This window comes from Musa acuminata, chromosome BXJ2-3 (assembly GCF_036884655.1).
Source record: "Musa acuminata AAA Group cultivar baxijiao chromosome BXJ2-3, Cavendish_Baxijiao_AAA, whole genome shotgun sequence".
Taxonomy (NCBI): Eukaryota; Viridiplantae; Streptophyta; class Magnoliopsida; order Zingiberales; family Musaceae; genus Musa; species Musa acuminata.
In genome coordinates, this window is record NC_088340.1 from 13,110,083 (window position 1) to 13,126,895 (window position 16,813).

At 56.9% G+C, this 16,813-nt stretch overlaps 1 protein-coding gene across 1 annotated transcript; it reads left to right on the top strand.

The window, feature by feature from the left end:
- Window positions 1–15,139: 15,139 nt before the first annotated feature.
- LOC103978252 (stem-specific protein TSJT1) lies at window positions 15,140–16,609 on the top strand. The gene is made up of 4 exons (XM_009393979.3): window positions 15,140–15,463; window positions 15,685–15,928; window positions 16,026–16,146; window positions 16,228–16,609. The coding sequence occupies exons 1-4, from the start codon at window positions 15,225–15,227 to the stop codon at window positions 16,419–16,421; spliced, it is 798 nt and encodes a 265-aa protein (XP_009392254.1). The 5' UTR covers window positions 15,140–15,224; the 3' UTR covers window positions 16,422–16,609.
- The last annotated feature ends 204 nt before the right edge of the window (window positions 16,610–16,813 follow it).

Consider the following 16,813-nt stretch of genomic DNA (forward strand, 5'->3'; position numbering starts at 1 on the left):
TTTACATAGGCTAGATAGATAGATCACTACTACTGTTAGTGTAAACAACTTTATGCCGTGACCTCGGGGCCGACGCGACTTGGTTTGGGTCCGAATGCACGGGTATCTTGCGCGGCGTTCCTCGGGACAGCTGGGATGGCCGGTTACTATGGTCCGGGCGGGATGTTGCGTGGGGAGTAAAGCTTCACCGTGGCGTTGGGAAGATGCAACCTCGCCCCTGTCCCTGCACACAGGTCGGGTCGGAAGCTCGGCCCGACCCCTTCGACGATCAAGTTAGATGATGTGGAAGGAGTTTTTCTTAGTGAAGAAGTGTCCCCCCTTTCGTTTAGAACTCGGGGGTATTTATAGGGCAATTTAGTGTTACCTGACGTGCCTGCCTGCGGGGGACAGGATCGTACCTCTGATGGCGTTTGACATCGCTATTGACGTTGCGTGGGGAACTGAATTGCCGCAGGGTATGGGCGTGCCTCGGTGATCGTTCTCCTCTGCCTTGGTCGAGCGCGTTGGGTCAGACAACGATGAAGTCTTCGTCTGAGAGCGGGTGACGTCAGCGCCCATCGTGTCGGCATTATTGCCCTCTTCCATGCAGAGTGTCGTCTAGTCATGGCTGACGTCGTAGCGCGTCATGTCGCCATTATTACCCTTATCATATTCCCCCCCCCCCCCGGAAGAAGCTATGCGTCGGTCACTACGATAGGGGGGAGTCCGAGGCATGGCTTTGTCCTTTGGTGCCGTAGTAGTCTCAGGCGATATGAGGTCGAGCTCACCTCGGGCGGGCAGGCCGCGGCGAGGGAGGTGGTCTCGGGGAACAAGGAGCCGAGGAGCGCGACGCAGGCGGGCTGACCGCGCCGGTGCGTCTCGGGGAGCATAGAGCCGAGGAGCACGACGCAGGCGGGCTGGCCGCGCAGGTGTGTCTCAGGATCGGGAACATGGGGCCAAAGAGCACGACACAGGCGAGCTGGCCGCACAGGTGTGTCTCGGGGAGCATGGGGCCGAGGAGCACGACGCAGGCGGGCTGGCCGCACAGGTGTGTCTCAGGAACATGGAGCCAAGGAGCACGACGCAGGCGGGCTGGCTGCGCAGGTGTGTCTCGGGAACATGGGGCCAAGGAGCACGACGCAGGCGGGCATGCCGCGCAGGTGTGGTCTCGGGCATCATGCGGCCGACGATCACGACGCAGGCGGGCAGACCGCGCAGGCATGGTCGTGAGGGTCATGCGACTGAGTAGCATGACGCAGGCAGACATGCCGCGCAGGTGTGTCTCGAGAACATGGAGCCAAGGAGCACGAAGCAAGCGGGCTGGCCGCGCAGGTGTGTCTCGGGAACATGGGGCCAAGGAGCACAACGCAGGCGGGCATGCCGCGCAGGTGTGGTCTCGGGCATCATGCGGCCGAGGATCACGACGCAGGCAGGCAGACCACGCAGGCATGGTCGCGAGGGTCATGCGACTGAGTAGCACGATGCAGGCAGACATGCCGCGCAGGTGTGTCTCGGGAACATGGAGCCAAGGAGCACGACGCAGGCGGGCTGGCCGCGCAGGTGTGTCTCAGGAACATGGGGCCAAGGAGCACGACGCAGGCAGGCTAGCCGCGTAGGTGTGTCTAAGGGAGCATGGGGCCGAGGAGCATGACGCAGGCGGGCAGGCCGCGCAGGTCTGGTCTCGGGCATCATGCGGTCGAGGATCACGACGCAGGCGGGCAGACCGCGCAAGCATGGTCGCGAGGGTCATGCGGCCGAGTAGCACGACGTAGGCGGACAGGCGGCGCAGGTGTGGTCTCGGGCATCATGCGACCGAGTAGCACGACACGGTCTGGCGGCCCGAGAAGCCACTTGTGTTTCTTTCCCTCCTTGCCTACTTAGCAGTAGCGGGAGTCGAAAAGCTGCCGTATTTGATTTCCTTTCTGAGGGGACTGGTTACTTTTGCCGCACGCTTTCGGGCATTGAGATCGAGGCGTCAGGGCATTGCCACTTCGGCAGGGCTGCCACGTCAGGCTTTCATTAAGGCGGGGTGTCTTTTGGCATGTTTGACGTGACGTGATGGTCACGCACGTGCGCGGGTGGGCTGCCGCCGATTCTTGGGAGACGAAGGGGCACTGGTTCTGGCGAGATATCCCCTTTAAGTAGCGAATGCCTGGCTTCGCTTTTATCTTTCGCTGTCGAGTTCTCTTTCTTCGAATATTGTCGTCTTCCTCATCCTCCTCGCCTCCTGCGTCGCCCTTCCTTTCCCGTAGCACCCTCAGTTAAGGTCAGTGAGGATGACATCCTCTCCTTCCTCCTCTTCTACCCCTTCCCACAGAGCCAGGGAGGGACGTCCTCCTCCGTCCCCTGTTGAATCCTCTGATGGGGAAGCAGCGCGGGCCCTCGAGGCCTTGATGTGGCCGCATGACCTAGACTCTTCCGTGAGTGGGTCATCGCTGGGGGGACTCCGGGAGCGTTATGGTATCCCGGAGGACTATATCCTTAGCGCACCCGAATCGGGACAACGGGCGTATGACCCGGTCCCGAAGGGTTTTGCCTTGACTCTAGACGCCCTGGAGGCGGGTTTACATTTTCCCCTTCATCCCCTCATTGTGTCCTGCATCTCCCTCTGGCGAATTTCGCCATCCCAGGTGGCACCGAACTCCTGGCGCTACCTAGTGGTGTTCCTGGGGGAATGCCATCATGCCAACATCACCCCCACCCTCAACCTGTTCTGTTCCTGTTACCGTCTCTCCAAGGGGCCGGGGGGTTATTTTTTATCTGCCCGGGCAGGCTTCCGAGTCGGGGGAGCCCCTTCCAACAACAAAGGGTGGAAGGGGAGGTTTTTTTATATCAGCCGTGCAAGGGATTGGGGCTTCGGAGTCCGGTGGTCCGCGAGGGGGGTCGATAACACCGTCCCGAGACTGAGCGAAGCAGAGCGCCGGGATCTGGGGAGGCTTAAAGAGGTTCTCCCCAACTCCCAGGCCCTCCGAAATATGACTGAGCAATGGCTCGTCGAGGCGGGTCTCAGCCCGACACCTCCGGGTACGTTAGTAACGCTAGGTTCGGACATTGCATGGCTCAATTCTGGTACTAATGCTTTTCTTATTCCTTGCAGAAATGGTAAACCTTCGATCACTCCTAGGCGGTCAGGCGTCGCAGGCCCCCCTTCCAGCACTGCCGGCCGATTCACAGCTCGGTTCGAAGGATGCACCGCTGGAGGTCGAGGCCGAGCGTCCTCGGAAAAAGGCGAAGGCAACACCTTCAAAGGGGGCTGAAGCGGGCCCTCGTCGGGGCGAGGCCGGGCCCAATCGGCGGGGGGCCGGGAAGGGCCCGCGCCCACCCTCCGTGCGCGACCTGTGCCGGCTGCCCGCCGGGGACGAGGAGTCGTTTCTGACGTGGTTGGTGGGTGAGATCCCGACCGGGGAGGCAAGCGACCCCCTGGTCGCCCGCTGGGGAGGCCTATCCCAAGGGGACAAGGTGTGGGCCGGAGGGGACCCCTCCGCGTTGTTCCTTCGGGGTGCACTTCATCCCGACATGGCTCGAGATTTGTATACCCTGCCCTCGGAGGCTTTGCTTGGCAAGTCTGCCAAGTCCTTGACCTGGGTAAGTGCTTCTCCTTCTTCCCGTTTGGAGTTGTTTTCCCGACGCTGTTCTTCCTGACCCGTCTTTCTTCTTGTAGGTCCTTCACTACGCGACGACCCTGATGGATAGGGTGCGCGATGCTAGCCGGGTCATTGGGGGCTTCGTCAGTCGCAACACCGAGCTCCGCCGCCAGGTCGAGGAGGCCCGAGCCAGGGCCGGTCCGGAGGTAGTGGCGGCCGCCAAGAAGTGCGCGACGGACTCTAAGGCGGAGGCGGCTCGCCTTAGGTTAGAGTTTGAGGCCTCCAGGAAGCCGAATAAGGAGCTCCAGAAAACAATAAGGTTGGAGCGGACCGAGCTCCGCCTGTCAAAGACGGAGGTGAGCGCCCTCAGCAAGAAGCTAGAGGAGGCGAAGGCTGAGATGAAAGCGGCCTCGGAAGCGCTGGCGGAGGAGGTCCGTCTCCGACCCGTCAAGGATAAGGAGCTCCTCGAGGCGTATAAAAAGTCTGAGGGGTTCGAACTCAGGCTGACGCGGACGGGGCGGGTGTCCTTTGAATACGGATACCGAATTGCCACGTCCCGCTTCCGCGTTCGTCACCTCGGCCTCGAGGTGGAGGAGGATCCCTTCACTCCCCACCCCGAGGATCTGGAGGTAGACATGCCCGAGGACGTCCCCTTTGACGACCGCCTAGACGTCCCATTGTAATAAAAAAAGGTCCTGTATTTTTGTTTTTCTAAGGTGTTAGTCGATTTTGTAAGTTGGGGTCGAGTCCTATAAGGTGGGGTCAAGTCTTGTAAGTTGGTTTCCTCTTGAAATAAAAGAGAACTTTTTCTCCTCTCGTGTATTGCTCAGCTTCTTTTTTAGCCAAGCGAAAAGCTTCTTCTTCCCTTAAGAGAGAAACTTCCTCTTTCCTAGACAAAAAATTTCTTTTTCCTCAGATGAAAAACTTTTTCTTCCATTAGGCCAAAGAAAGAAACTCCTTCAAAGAAACTTCTTCTTTCTCAGACGAAGAATTTCTTGAGGTTCTGGACATTCCAGGTTCTCGGTAAAGGAGAACCGTCCATTGTCGTGAGTCGGTATGTACCCGGTCGGATTACCTCGACGACCCGATAAGGTCCCTCCCATTTGGGGGCCAGCTTCCCCCTCGCTCGGGTCGGGTCGCTGACCTCGGTCTTGCACAGGACTAGGTCGCTTAGCTTAATTGGTCGGGGTCGTACCTTCCTATTGTAGACCCTTGCGACGGCTCTTTTATAAGAGAGGGCCTTCAAGTGCGCGTCGGCGCGTCGCTCCTCAAGCACGTCGAGGCTGGCTTGAAGTCCTTCATTCGAGACTTTCTCATCATAACTTCTTGTCCGAAGGGTGGCAATGGCTACCTCGGGCGGCAGGACAGCTTCGGTTCCGAACGCGAGGCTATAAGGGGACTCTCCAATCGCGGTCTTGGGGGTGGTGCGTAGTGACCATAAGACGCTCAGGAGTTCGTTCGTCCAGACCGATCGGGCTGCGGACACTCTTCTTTTAAGCCCGTCTAGAATGGATCGATTGGTTACCTCCGCTAGCCCATTCGTTTGAGGGTAAGCCACTGAGCTGAACCTTAGCTGGATGTCGTGGCTGGCACAGAACTCCCGGAACCTTCTACCGGTGAACTGAGGCCCGTTATCTGTAATGATGGTTTTGGGCAAACCGAACCGAGTTACTAGGTTCCTCCACACGAACTTTTCAATTTGATGCTCCGTGATTGTCGCCAACGGCTCGGCCTCAACCCACTTTGTGAAATAATCCACTCCCACGATGATGTACTTCGAGGCTGGCGGGAAGGGTCCGAGCAGGTCCAAACCCCACTGCGCGAATGGCCATGCGCAATCGATGGGGGTTAGCGGGACCGCGGGCTGCCGGGGCGTGCGGGCGTGTTCTTGGCACGAACTACACCGCTGTACATAAGCCTTCGCGTCCCGGCACATGGTCGGCCAATAGTAACCTTGGCGAAGTATTTTGTGTGCTAGGGTTCGCCCGCCGATGTGTTCCCCGCAGACTCCCACGTGGACCTCGGCCAGAACCGTCTGAGCTTCGTCGGGCTCCAAACACCATAGGAGGGGGTATGTGAAAGACCGCTTATAGAGTCGTCCGCTCACCTCGGAGTACCACGCATGCGTACGACGCAAGCGCCGAGCCGCAACCTCGTCGGGAGGAAGGATCCCGTCCCGCTTAAAGTGTAGCAGCTCTTGTACCCATGTGGTCGGTGCGCTTCCCAAGGCCGCAGCTGCGATTTCGATGGCACGGGCAGGGAGCTCCTCGACCTTGGGCCGGGCTTCGGGGGCTGGCCTTGACGCCAGCTTGGCTAGCGCGCCGGCTCGCTCGTTCTCTTCCCTCGGAACATTAGATAACGTAAAATGAGGGAATTTGGTGGTCAAGTTCCTTACCTGTGCTATGCTAGGTACTTTGCCATGGTTGGGTCCTGAGCCTCATATCCGCCGTTGAGTTGCTCGGCTACCGGTTGCGAGTCGGTGAGGACGTGTATGGCAGCCACTTGCATTTCGAGGGCCAGCCTGAGTCCTGCTAGGAGCGCCTCGTATTCCGCCTTGTTATTAGTGGCTTGGAACCCGAAGCGGAGGGAACACTCGAACGAGCGTCCGTCGGGAGCTAGTAGAACTAGCCCTGCGCCAACGCCCTTTGAGTTGGCCGATCCGTCCACGTGTAGGACCCATGCTTCGAGAGGTTGCTCGAGATCCACATCCGCGATCTGGGTTAATTCTGCGATGAAGTCGGCCACGGACTGGGCTTTGATGGCGGTCCTGGGTACGTATTGTATGTCATGCTCGCCGAGCTCCACCGCCCACTTGAGAAGGCGTCCTGCAACATCAAATTTAGACAAGATCTGCCGAAGTGGTTGGTCGGTGATGACCTCCACTGGGTGAGCCTAGAAGTAAGGGCGTAGTTTTCGGGCTGACAGGACGAGCGTGAGTGCTAATTTTTCAATCGGTGGGTATCGCTCCTCGGGCCCGTTCAGGACATGGCTGACATAGTAGACCGGAAGCTGTTCGCCGGAGTTTTCTTTGACCAGAACGGAACTGACTGCGTGCTGGGAGGCAACTAGGTAGAGGCCTAGCCTCTCCCCAGGAGAGACTGAGGCAAGGCGAGGGAGGCTGGCCAAGTGTTGCTTCATTTGTTTGAAGGCCTCCTCGCATTCGGTCATCCATCGAAAATCCTTCGGGTTCTTCAGCGCCCTGAAGAAGGGGAGGCAGCGGTCACCTGATCGGGCAAGGAAACGAGACATGGCGACAAGCCTCCCATTAAGGCGTTGCAGGTCTTTGATCATCCGAGGCGATTGCATGTTGATTATTGACTGGACCTTCTCTAGGTTGGCGTCAATTCCTCTTTTATGTATGACGAACCCGAGGAACTTTCCCGAGGTGACGCCGAAAGCACACTTCACGGGGTTGAGTCGCATGCCGAACTTGTGCAGGGTGGCGAATGCCTTGGCCAGGTCGGCAAGGTGAGCTCCTGCTTCTTGGCTTTTTACAATCATGTCATCCACGTAAACTTCCATGTTCCGCCCGATCTGGTGGGCAAACATCTTGTTCACCGTTCTCTGGTATGTAGCCCCAGCGTTCTTTAATCCGAAAGGCATGACCTTATAAAAGTATACCCCTTGATCGGTGAGAAAGGCCGTATGCTCTTAGTCTTCGGGCGCCATTCTGATCTGGTTGTATCCCGAGAAGGCGTCCATAAAAGAGAGGCGGGCGTATCCGACCGTTGCGTCGACCAGCTGGTCAACCTTCGGGAGGGAGTAGCAGTCTTTTGGGCATGCATTGTTGAGACTGGTGTAATCAACGCACATCCTCCAGTTTCCATTGGGTTTTTTTACGAGGACTACATTGGATAGCTATCGCGGGTATCTGGCTTCTTCTTTGAAGCCTGCCGCTAAAAGTCGACCCACTTCTTCTCGTACGGCGAGTTACCGATCGGGGGCCTGTCGTCTAGGTTTTTGCTTTATCGGGCGAGCGTCGGGCGAAATGTTGAGGTGATGTTGTGCGACCTTCGGATCGACGCCCGTCATGTCAGATGGCGACCAGGCGAAGACATCGGCATTTTCCTGTAGGAGACCGACAAGCTGCCTTCGTTCTTGCTCGGGTAGCTCCGATCCGATCTTGACCGTCTAGTCTGGCCGACCCTCCAGCAGTGGCAAGTCGATGGTGGACCCCCTCGGCTCAGGATGGGGGGTTGGCTTCTTCGCCTCCCGGGGGTCCGCCAATGGTGGTTCGACCCTTGCTTTCTTGTGTAACAAAACGACGGTCAGGTAGCAGCGCCTGGATTCTCGGGGGCTTCCCGTGACCTCTCCGGTTCCGGCGTGGGTCGGGAACTTCACGGTTTGGTAGTAAGTTGAGACGACGGCTCTAACTTTGTTGAGGGTCGGCCGACCGAGAATGGCGTTATATGCCGCTGCGGGGAGGTCGATCACTAAGAAGGTGGTCATCACTGTCTTCGACCTCGGTGGGGCTCCTAGGGTCAAGGGCAAAGTGATTGCCCCCAGTGGTGAGATCGAATCACCAGTGAATCCGGTGAGTGCCGAGAATATCGGCTTCATGTTGTCTCCGGACAAGCCGAGCTTTTGGAAGGCGTCGAAGTATAGTATGTCGGCTGAGCTCCCGGTATCGACCATGATCCTTCTTACTTGCGCATTGGCGATCTTGGCCGATATCACGAGCGCATCGTCGTGCTCGGATTGGTCGGATGCTCCGGCCTGGAAAGTAACCTCAGGCTCGAGTCTGTGCCTGGGAGCTTCGGCCGGGGCGGCTCGAGTGTATGCCTTTCTTCTGGTCATGGAATCCCCGCCAGATGCGGGGCCGCCAGCTATCACATCGATGTGTCATTCGATGGGACCTTCCGGGCGCGGCGAAAGTTCCTTGTCCGGCTGAAGGTACTGGCCGAGATGCCCTCTACGAATGAGATCCTCGATCGGCCTTTTTAACTCCCGACACTGTTCAGTGTCATGCCCATGCTGCCGGTGGAAGCGGCAGTACTTCGATCGGTCCGCCAGCTCCCGCGGACTCCTCATCGGGTAGGGCTCTTTGAGTAGTCCCTTCTCCCTCATGTGGAGAAATATTTCTGTTCGGGACGAGTTCAAGGCGGGGAGAGGGGGCCTCGGTGCCGGCGGGTCGAATATGTCCAACCTACGCCGAGATGCGGCGGATTGCTACTGCCGGGGAGGCTCCGGCTTGACCCTCTTGTGCTCTTCGCGCCTCCCGGCTATCCATGTCTCTGCGGTGATGAACTAGCTCGCTCGCTGGAGCATCTCGGGTACCGTCGTGGGGGGTCACTCCACCAGAGACCAGAAGAACCTGGAAGGCCGCAGGCCTATCATGAATGCCTGCATCAACAGAGAGGGGTGAGCATCTGAGAGCCCTCGGATCTGCGTCGTAAAACGGTTCACAAAATGGGAGAGGGGCTCGTCCTCCCTTTGGTTGAGTCCGAGGAGCAACGCCACGGACGGCTTTGGTCGGGCGTAGGCCAGGAAGTTAAGCTCAAAGTCTCTAGCGGGCTGATCGAAGGAAGTGATGGTCCCGGTCTTCAGGCCGCTGTACCATGAGCGGGCCGGCACCCTCAAAGTCGTTGGGAACGCCCTGCACATCAAGGCGTCAGAAGTCCCATATAGCGCCATTTGGGCGTGAAATGCGGCTACGTGGTTCGCGGGGTCAGTAGCGCCGTCATAGGCGTCTAGCGAAGGGAGCTGAAAGTGTGGTGGAATCACTTGATCTTGTATTTCGGGTGTGAACGGGGACCCTTGGTGTCCGTTCGCTCCGAGCTCTCCTTTTGACCTACGAACCTCCTGCCGTACTTCGTCGAGGCATTGACTAACGAGGCGCAACTGGGCTCGCAGGGCATTCATTGAGTCCGCGGATAGCGCCTTAGGCTCTGGGCGACTCGACGTGTCTTCCGCCTCTCGGTTCCTGGGCTGGGCTGTTCGGTTTCGAGGCGAAGTAGGGAGCTCGGGAAGTGGTGCATGAGTCCGGGTAGGGGGCTCCCGCTGTTGTAGAGGCTGGGTTATATGTGGGGGCGTTGGGTGGGAGACGAGCGGGATGATAGTCTGCACCACCCCCGCCAGTGCTCAGACTTGATGAGCGAGGTTGTGGAAGGCTTCGGGCGAAACGGGCGACGGGCCAACGGGGGCGTCGGGTGGCGACAAACCCGGGTCATTGAACAGCCGCCAGTAGCGCTCCGATGTCGTGGCAGGGCGTTCGTCTCGGGGTTCATCAGGCAGGGGATGTTCTTCTGGGGTGTTGATCGGACGCAACCCCATAGCTGCGGGTTCGCCAGAGTGGATCTGCTGATCGCTCGACATTCGGGCCCCTCCTTCTAGCGCCAAAAATGTTAGTGTAAACAACTTTATGCCGTGGCCTCGGGGCCGACGCGGCTTGGTTTGGGTCCGAATGCGCGGGGATCTTGCGCGGCGTTCCTCGGGACAACTGGGGTGGCCGGTTACTATGGTCCTAGCGGGATGTTGCGTGGGGAGTAAAGCTTCACCGCGGCATTGGGAAGATGCAACCTCGCCCTTGTCCCTGCACACAGGTCGGGTCAGAAGCTCGGCCCGACCCCTCCGACGATCAAGTTAGATGATGTGGAAGGAGTTTTTCTTAGTGAAGAAGTGCCCCCCCTTTCGTTTAGAACTCGGGGGTAGGATCGTACCTCTGATGGCGTCTGACATCGCCATTGACGTTGCGTGGGGAACCGAACTACCGTAGGATATGGGCATGCCTCGATGGTCGTTCTCCTCTGCCTCGGTCGAGCGCGTTGGGTCAGACAACGATGAAGTCTTCATCTGAGAGCGGGTGACGTCAGCGCCCATCGTGTCGGCATTATTGCCCTCTTCCATGCAGAGTGTCGTCTAGTCATGGCTGACGTTATAGTGCGTCATGTCGCCATTATTACCCTTATCAACTACAACAATAATCCATGGTATCATTCTCCTCCGTCATCATTATTAAAAGTATCAATTATTTTCATACCATTTATATATTTATCTTTTTTCAAATCGATGATTAAATAATTTTGATGAGGATAGTAATTATGATAAGACTCGGTTGACGTCAGCCGACGCCTCACGCCTCGATCGGCGCGACTGTACTCGGTCAACCGAACCGGAACACCGGCCGAGGCGCATTAATGCCTACTTAGGCTTGGTTCTTTACGCCACGCCAATGCCCATGTCAGACGCTACCAGCCTGCCTCCTGCAGGCGGGCACATCAAACAACAATAAGCCTCCCTATAAATACCCTCTCGTTCATCAAAGAGAAGGGGGGAGACAAAAACACTTCTTCTCCTGAAACCCCCTCCACATCTGCTAACTTGATCGTCGGAGGGGTCGGGTCGAGCTTCCCGACCCGACCTTTGTGCAGGTGCGAAGCCGAGGGTCCCCGCCGGACGCGCGGATGAGGAGCTCATGCCCGGAGGAAACGGCGACCCCGTCCCGATCGGACCATCACACCAGACTGACCCCGCGGGCTCGAGGGACTCCCCGGAGAGATCCCCATCGTCCGGACCCGAACCGAGCCGCGTCGACCCCGAGACCACAACAGTTTGGTGCTAGAAGGAGGGCCTGGAATGTCGGGTGATTACCCGAGCGGCTCAGATGAGCCCACGACTGAGAGGTCACACCTGACCGAAGCCTCGGGGGAACATCCCCCGCACGGAGACCATCGTGACGAATGCCCCGCCACGACCTCCGATCGATACTGGCGAATATTCAACGACCCGGGCTTGTCGCCGCCCGACGGCGCCCCAGCCGACTCAACGCCCGTGTCACCCGAGGCCTTTCAGGACCTTGCACATCAAGTCCAAGCTCTGATGGAAATGGTGCAAACCATTATCCCGTTCGTTTCGCATCCGGCGCACCCGCCCGCGATCGAACCACTACGACAGCGCAAGACGCCCGTTCGAGCCCACATGACACTACCGGAGCCCCCCACTTCGCCTCGGGTCCGACCGGCCCCAATCGGGGATCCAGTGATGGCAAACCCGAGCGACCGCTCGGAACCCGAGGTACCCTCTTCGGACTCCATGCGGGCCGAGTTGCGCTTCGTCTGCCTGTGACTCGACAAGGTGCAGGAAGAGGTTCGCAGGTCCAAGGGAGAGCTCGGGGAGGACGCACACCGAGGGTCCCCCTTCTCACCCGAGATACGGGATCTGACAGTCCCCCCGGACTTCCAGCTCCCCTCTGTGGATGCTTACCATGGCTCCACCGACGCAGCGGACCGGGTAGCTGCTTTTCGCACCCAAATGGCGCTATACGGAACCTCTAATGCCCTGATGTGCAGAGCGTTTCCTACCACTCTAAGAGTGCCGGCCCATGCGTGGTATGGCGACTTGAAGACTGGAACGATCGCTTCCTTTGGCCAGCTCGCCAATGACTTCGAGCTCCACTTCGTAGCCTATGCACGGCCAAAGCCCTCCGCGGCACTGCTCCTCTGACTCAAACAAAGGGAGGATGAGCCCCTCTCACATTTTGTGGATCGCTTTGCCACGCAAATCCGGGGCTTGCTGGACACTCACCCCTCTCTGTTAGTGCAGGCATTTATGATAGGCCTGCGACCTTCCTGATTCCTCTGGTCTCTCGCGAAACGACCTCCCACTACGGTGCCAAAGATGCTCCAACGGGCTAACCGGTACATCGCAGCGGAGGCCTGGGCGGCCGTGAGGAGAAGGGACGACCTCCGACCGCGGGCTCCATGAGAGAGGCCAAGCACCCGCGGTGGCTACCCGATGTAGTCCTCATGAAAAGAAATCCAAGCCCTGCCTCAATCTCTTCTGAGCAAAGGTTCAGTATCTACCTGACCCCCTCTCGGCTCGCGGTTGGCCCCGGCTTAAACCCTTCTGAATCTACACGGCTCGGCCGTAGACTGCCCGAGTCCACCTCAGCGCGGCTTGCCCGCCTAAGTCACCACTTTCGGCCTTTGCCAGATCCCTCAGCTCTTCGGCCCCATGCTCCGTGTCTGCCCGCCTGCGTCATGCTCCTCGGCCGCATGATGCCCGAGACCACTCCTGCGCGGCCTACCCGCCTGCGTCGTGCTACTTGGCCCCATGCTCCCCGAGACACACCTGCGCGGCCAACCCGCCTGCGTCGTGCTCCTCGGCTCCATGTTCCCGAGACACACTTGTGCGGCCAGCCTGCCTACGTCGTGCTCCTCGGCTCCATGCTCCTTGGGACGCACCTGCGCGGCCAGCCCGCCTGCGTCGTGCTCCTCGACTCTTCGGCCTTATGCTCCCTGGGACACACCTACGCGGCTAGCCCGCCCGCGTCGTGCTCCTCGGCTCCTCGGCCCCTTGACTTGAGACACACCTATGCGGCCTGCCTGCCTGTGTCGTGCTCCTCGGCTCTATGCTTCCCGGGACATACCTGCGCGGCTAGCCCATCTACGTCGTGCTCCTCGACACCATGCTCCTCGAGACACACCTGCGCGGCCAGCCCGCCTGCGTCGTGCTCCTCGGCTCCTCGGTTCCATGCTCCCAGAGACCGCGCCTGCGCGGTCAGCCCGTCTGAAAGCTAAAGCCATGCCTCGGACTCCCGTTACAACGATCGACGCATAGCTTCTTTCCGGGGGAGAATATGATGAGGATAGTAATTATGATAAGACTCGACTGACGTCAGCCGATGCCTCACGCCTCGATCGGCGCGACTGCACTCAGTCAACCGAACCGGAACACCGGCCGAGGCGCATTAATGCCTACTTAGGCTCGGTTCTTTACGCCACGCCAATGCCCATGTCAGACGCTACCAGCCTGCCTCCTATAAGCGGGCACATCAAACAACAATAAGCTTCCCTATAAATACCCTCTCGTTCATCAAAGAGAAGGGGGGAGACAAAAACACTTCTTCTCCTGAAACCCCCTCCACATCTGCTGACTTAATCGTCGGAGGAGTCGGGTCGAGCTTCCCGACCCGACCTTTGTGCCCGACCCGACCTTTGTGTAGGTGCGAAGCCGAGGGTCCCCGCCGGACGCGTGGACGAGGAGCTCCTGCCCGGAGGAAACAACGACCCCGTCGTCCGGACCCGAACCGAGTCGCGTCGGCCCTGAGGCCATGGCTCCCAGGTTGTTTACCACAACAAATTTACTTTTATAATTATATGAATTTTAATATAATTTTTTAAGTTTAATGATTGAAATATCAAAGTTGATCCAACTATAACATAATTGTCCCTTTCATTTGTGAAACTCCCAACTTGTTCCCTGCACAACCCTCTGTCGTGTCCCCATTCTTTTGCTCTCATGACTGTTCGGTTAAGTCGATATTATATTATTATTATTATTATTACTTGGATTGATCGTAAAAGATAATTTATTTATATTTTGTGATCTAATATTTGATAAATACTTGTGATCATCACAGCTGATTGTGATGTTTGAAACACTCATGGATATTTCGATCGAATCAATTTAAGGCGTTTCTCAATAATGGCAAGTTGAATCATCTTATGAACTTAATCCAAATGATCAAATAGATGAATTCATCGTACAGTTCTATTTTATTCCTCAAGCTCGGTAGTCAAACAAAAAATATACCATATCTTGACTCAAGTCTGATGACACTGTGAAGACTATTGAAATTACTGTGTGATTGACATCTCATTATCATTATAATTGACACTTTACCATTCATCGTATAATCAACGTCTCTTTTGTCGCATGGGTAAGGCATCATCACCCTTAAAATAACATGGTGAATGATTCAGTCCTATAGAAATCATGATCCAAATTCTTCGTACATTTGCTCTCGCAAAAAAATTGAATGTCAAATCGAATCGTTTGAACCTAAATTCATTCAAATATCAAAAAAAAATTGCCGAATATATGTCTGGATGTGATCTTACATGTTCATCGTGGAGATCTCCACATCTCTTCTCAGGGTCGGACTTCGATTCACTGCGAAAATAACCTAGATCTGAACCGATACGTTGGTGTCATCATCGTCCCGCTCACGATTCCAACCCCTCCCTCGACCTTGCACTCGAAACCGGCGTCCATCGTTTCAGTTTGGCGACAGGTGGGTTAGATCCGCTCGGAGCGGGACGTTTGGTGGGGCGTGGGCCAAACCAGCGGAACTGCTCCGGCAGGCAACGCGGACGCCCGACGGCGGGCGCGCTCGAGCCGTCCGAGACCACGCGAAAATACTGCGTCGGCAGCGGACTGGTAACCCCTCTGGATCGGGGCAGGCGTTCGTCACCCGTGACGTGACGCCCGCTTCGTCCCGTCCCCGGATTCTGCCAACCTCACGCAGGATTCGTACACAGGTTCCTCGGATTCCCTGTGGGCGGTGACGTGGATTTCCCTCGCCGGATAAGGTCCGGTGTGGAACACCTCGCCAGACGCGATCGCCTCCGCCGCCGGTGCCATCACCACCTCCCTCCTTTTCCCATCTAGGCCCTACTTTTCGAGCTAAAACTCTCAACTCACCGGAAGGTAATTTCACCGCACAGTTGCTCGGATCGCATCGCCTTTATCGATACCGACAAGGAAAACCTTATCCGACTGACCTGACACGTGGCAATCAAAGAAAATTCACTCTCTCGTTCCCTCGTATAAATAACACATCGCCCCTCCCTTTCACACTTCATTCCGAGCCGTTCCCCTTCGTTCACTGTAGCAGAAGAGCTCTCCCTCGTCCGAACCAGAAAGAGTAACAGCGCAAAGATGTTGGGGATATTCCACAAAGCCGTGGCCCAGGCGCCGCAGGAGCTCCACAGCCCGGAGTCCGCCGCCGGCATCCCGCCTAAGTCCGGCTCTGTTCGCCGCCAGCCCAAGAACCCGGACGAGATCCTCAGGGACTTCCACGCTGCTTATTCCGGCCAGTCCTTCTCCGCCTCCTTCAGCGGCGGCGCCGCCCTCGCCTGCGTCGGCCCCCGCGCTCCCCGTCCCTCCTTCCACCAGAGGTACGGCGTCGTAGTGCTCTTGTAGCACGCAAATGTTTAAATCATGATCAAAGATCATTGTCTTTTGGCTACGGAAATTTCACGGATCCTAATATTAACCATGCTACATATCTAATTTGCGTGGTTGATTAGCCCTTCTTCCTTCAATCGAAGAGATGAAGCAGAATCTGAGATCTTTTCCCTTTTCTTTTGCGTGGTGTATCGTCTGCGTGTATTTTCAGATTGTTCTGTAGCTATGATGAGGTTTACTGCATGTTCGTGGGGAGCCTTGGCAACCTGAGCGCCCTCATCAGGCAGTACGGTCTCTGCAGCAAGTCCACCAACGAGGCGCTGCTGGTGATCGAGGCGTATCGGACGCTCCGCGACCGCGGGCCGTACCCGGCCGACCAGGTCGTGAAGGACTTCAGCGGCTCCTTCGCCTTCGTCGTCTACGACAACAAAACCAGCACCGTCTTCGCTGCGCTGGTAACATCATACACACACATATAGAACTTGCTATGTTCATCCCATCGGTTGCCTCGAGGAACGCTGTGGATCTGATATGGTGTTCGCTTTGAAACAGAGCTCCGATGGAGGAATACCTCTGTACTGGGGCGTTGCAGCGGATAGCTCGATCGTAATTTGCGATGACAGGGAAATCACAAAGGAGAGCTGCGGCAAATCCTACGCTCCGTTCCCTACTGGTAAACAGGCAAATTCTACATGCTCTTCTCCATAATCGACTTGTAAAGAGGCTTAAAAGATGCTTGTGGTGTTGGGTTCAGGATGCATGTTTCACAGCGACGGAGGGTTGAGGAGCTTCGAGCACCCGTTGAACAGGCTGAAGGCGATGCCGAGGGTAGACAGCGAGGGGGTGATGTGCGGCGCCAGCTTCAAGGTGGACACGTTCGCCAAGATCAACTCCATGCCCAGAGTCGGGAGTGCCGCCGACTGGACTTCATGGGATAACTCACACTGAACACCATCGTTGCTGATCTCTCTGTAACAGGGGAAGGAAAGAGTGGCTAGACGTTCCATGTTTCTCCGAGTGCCCCTTCCTTGTGTACTTTTGTGACTGGAGGCGTCTTCCAGTTCTTCATCAATAAAGGTGTAATAGTTAGTTGTCTATGGCAAGAAATAAAGCTAGTAGCTCAACGCCTTGGGTGATGTAGTCATGCTTAACTCCAAACTCGTGCGAGCAGTGAAGAAGCAAATAAAAGAATCGACCACGGAGCTAAGACCAGAGGAGGAAGACGACCAGGGGGTTGACCGATTCAGAAGACTCGACCAAGTCTTTTGATTACTCGACTCATCACCGAAAAACACACCCGAAGGGTGTAGAAACAATGAAGGCATCAGTATATCTGTACA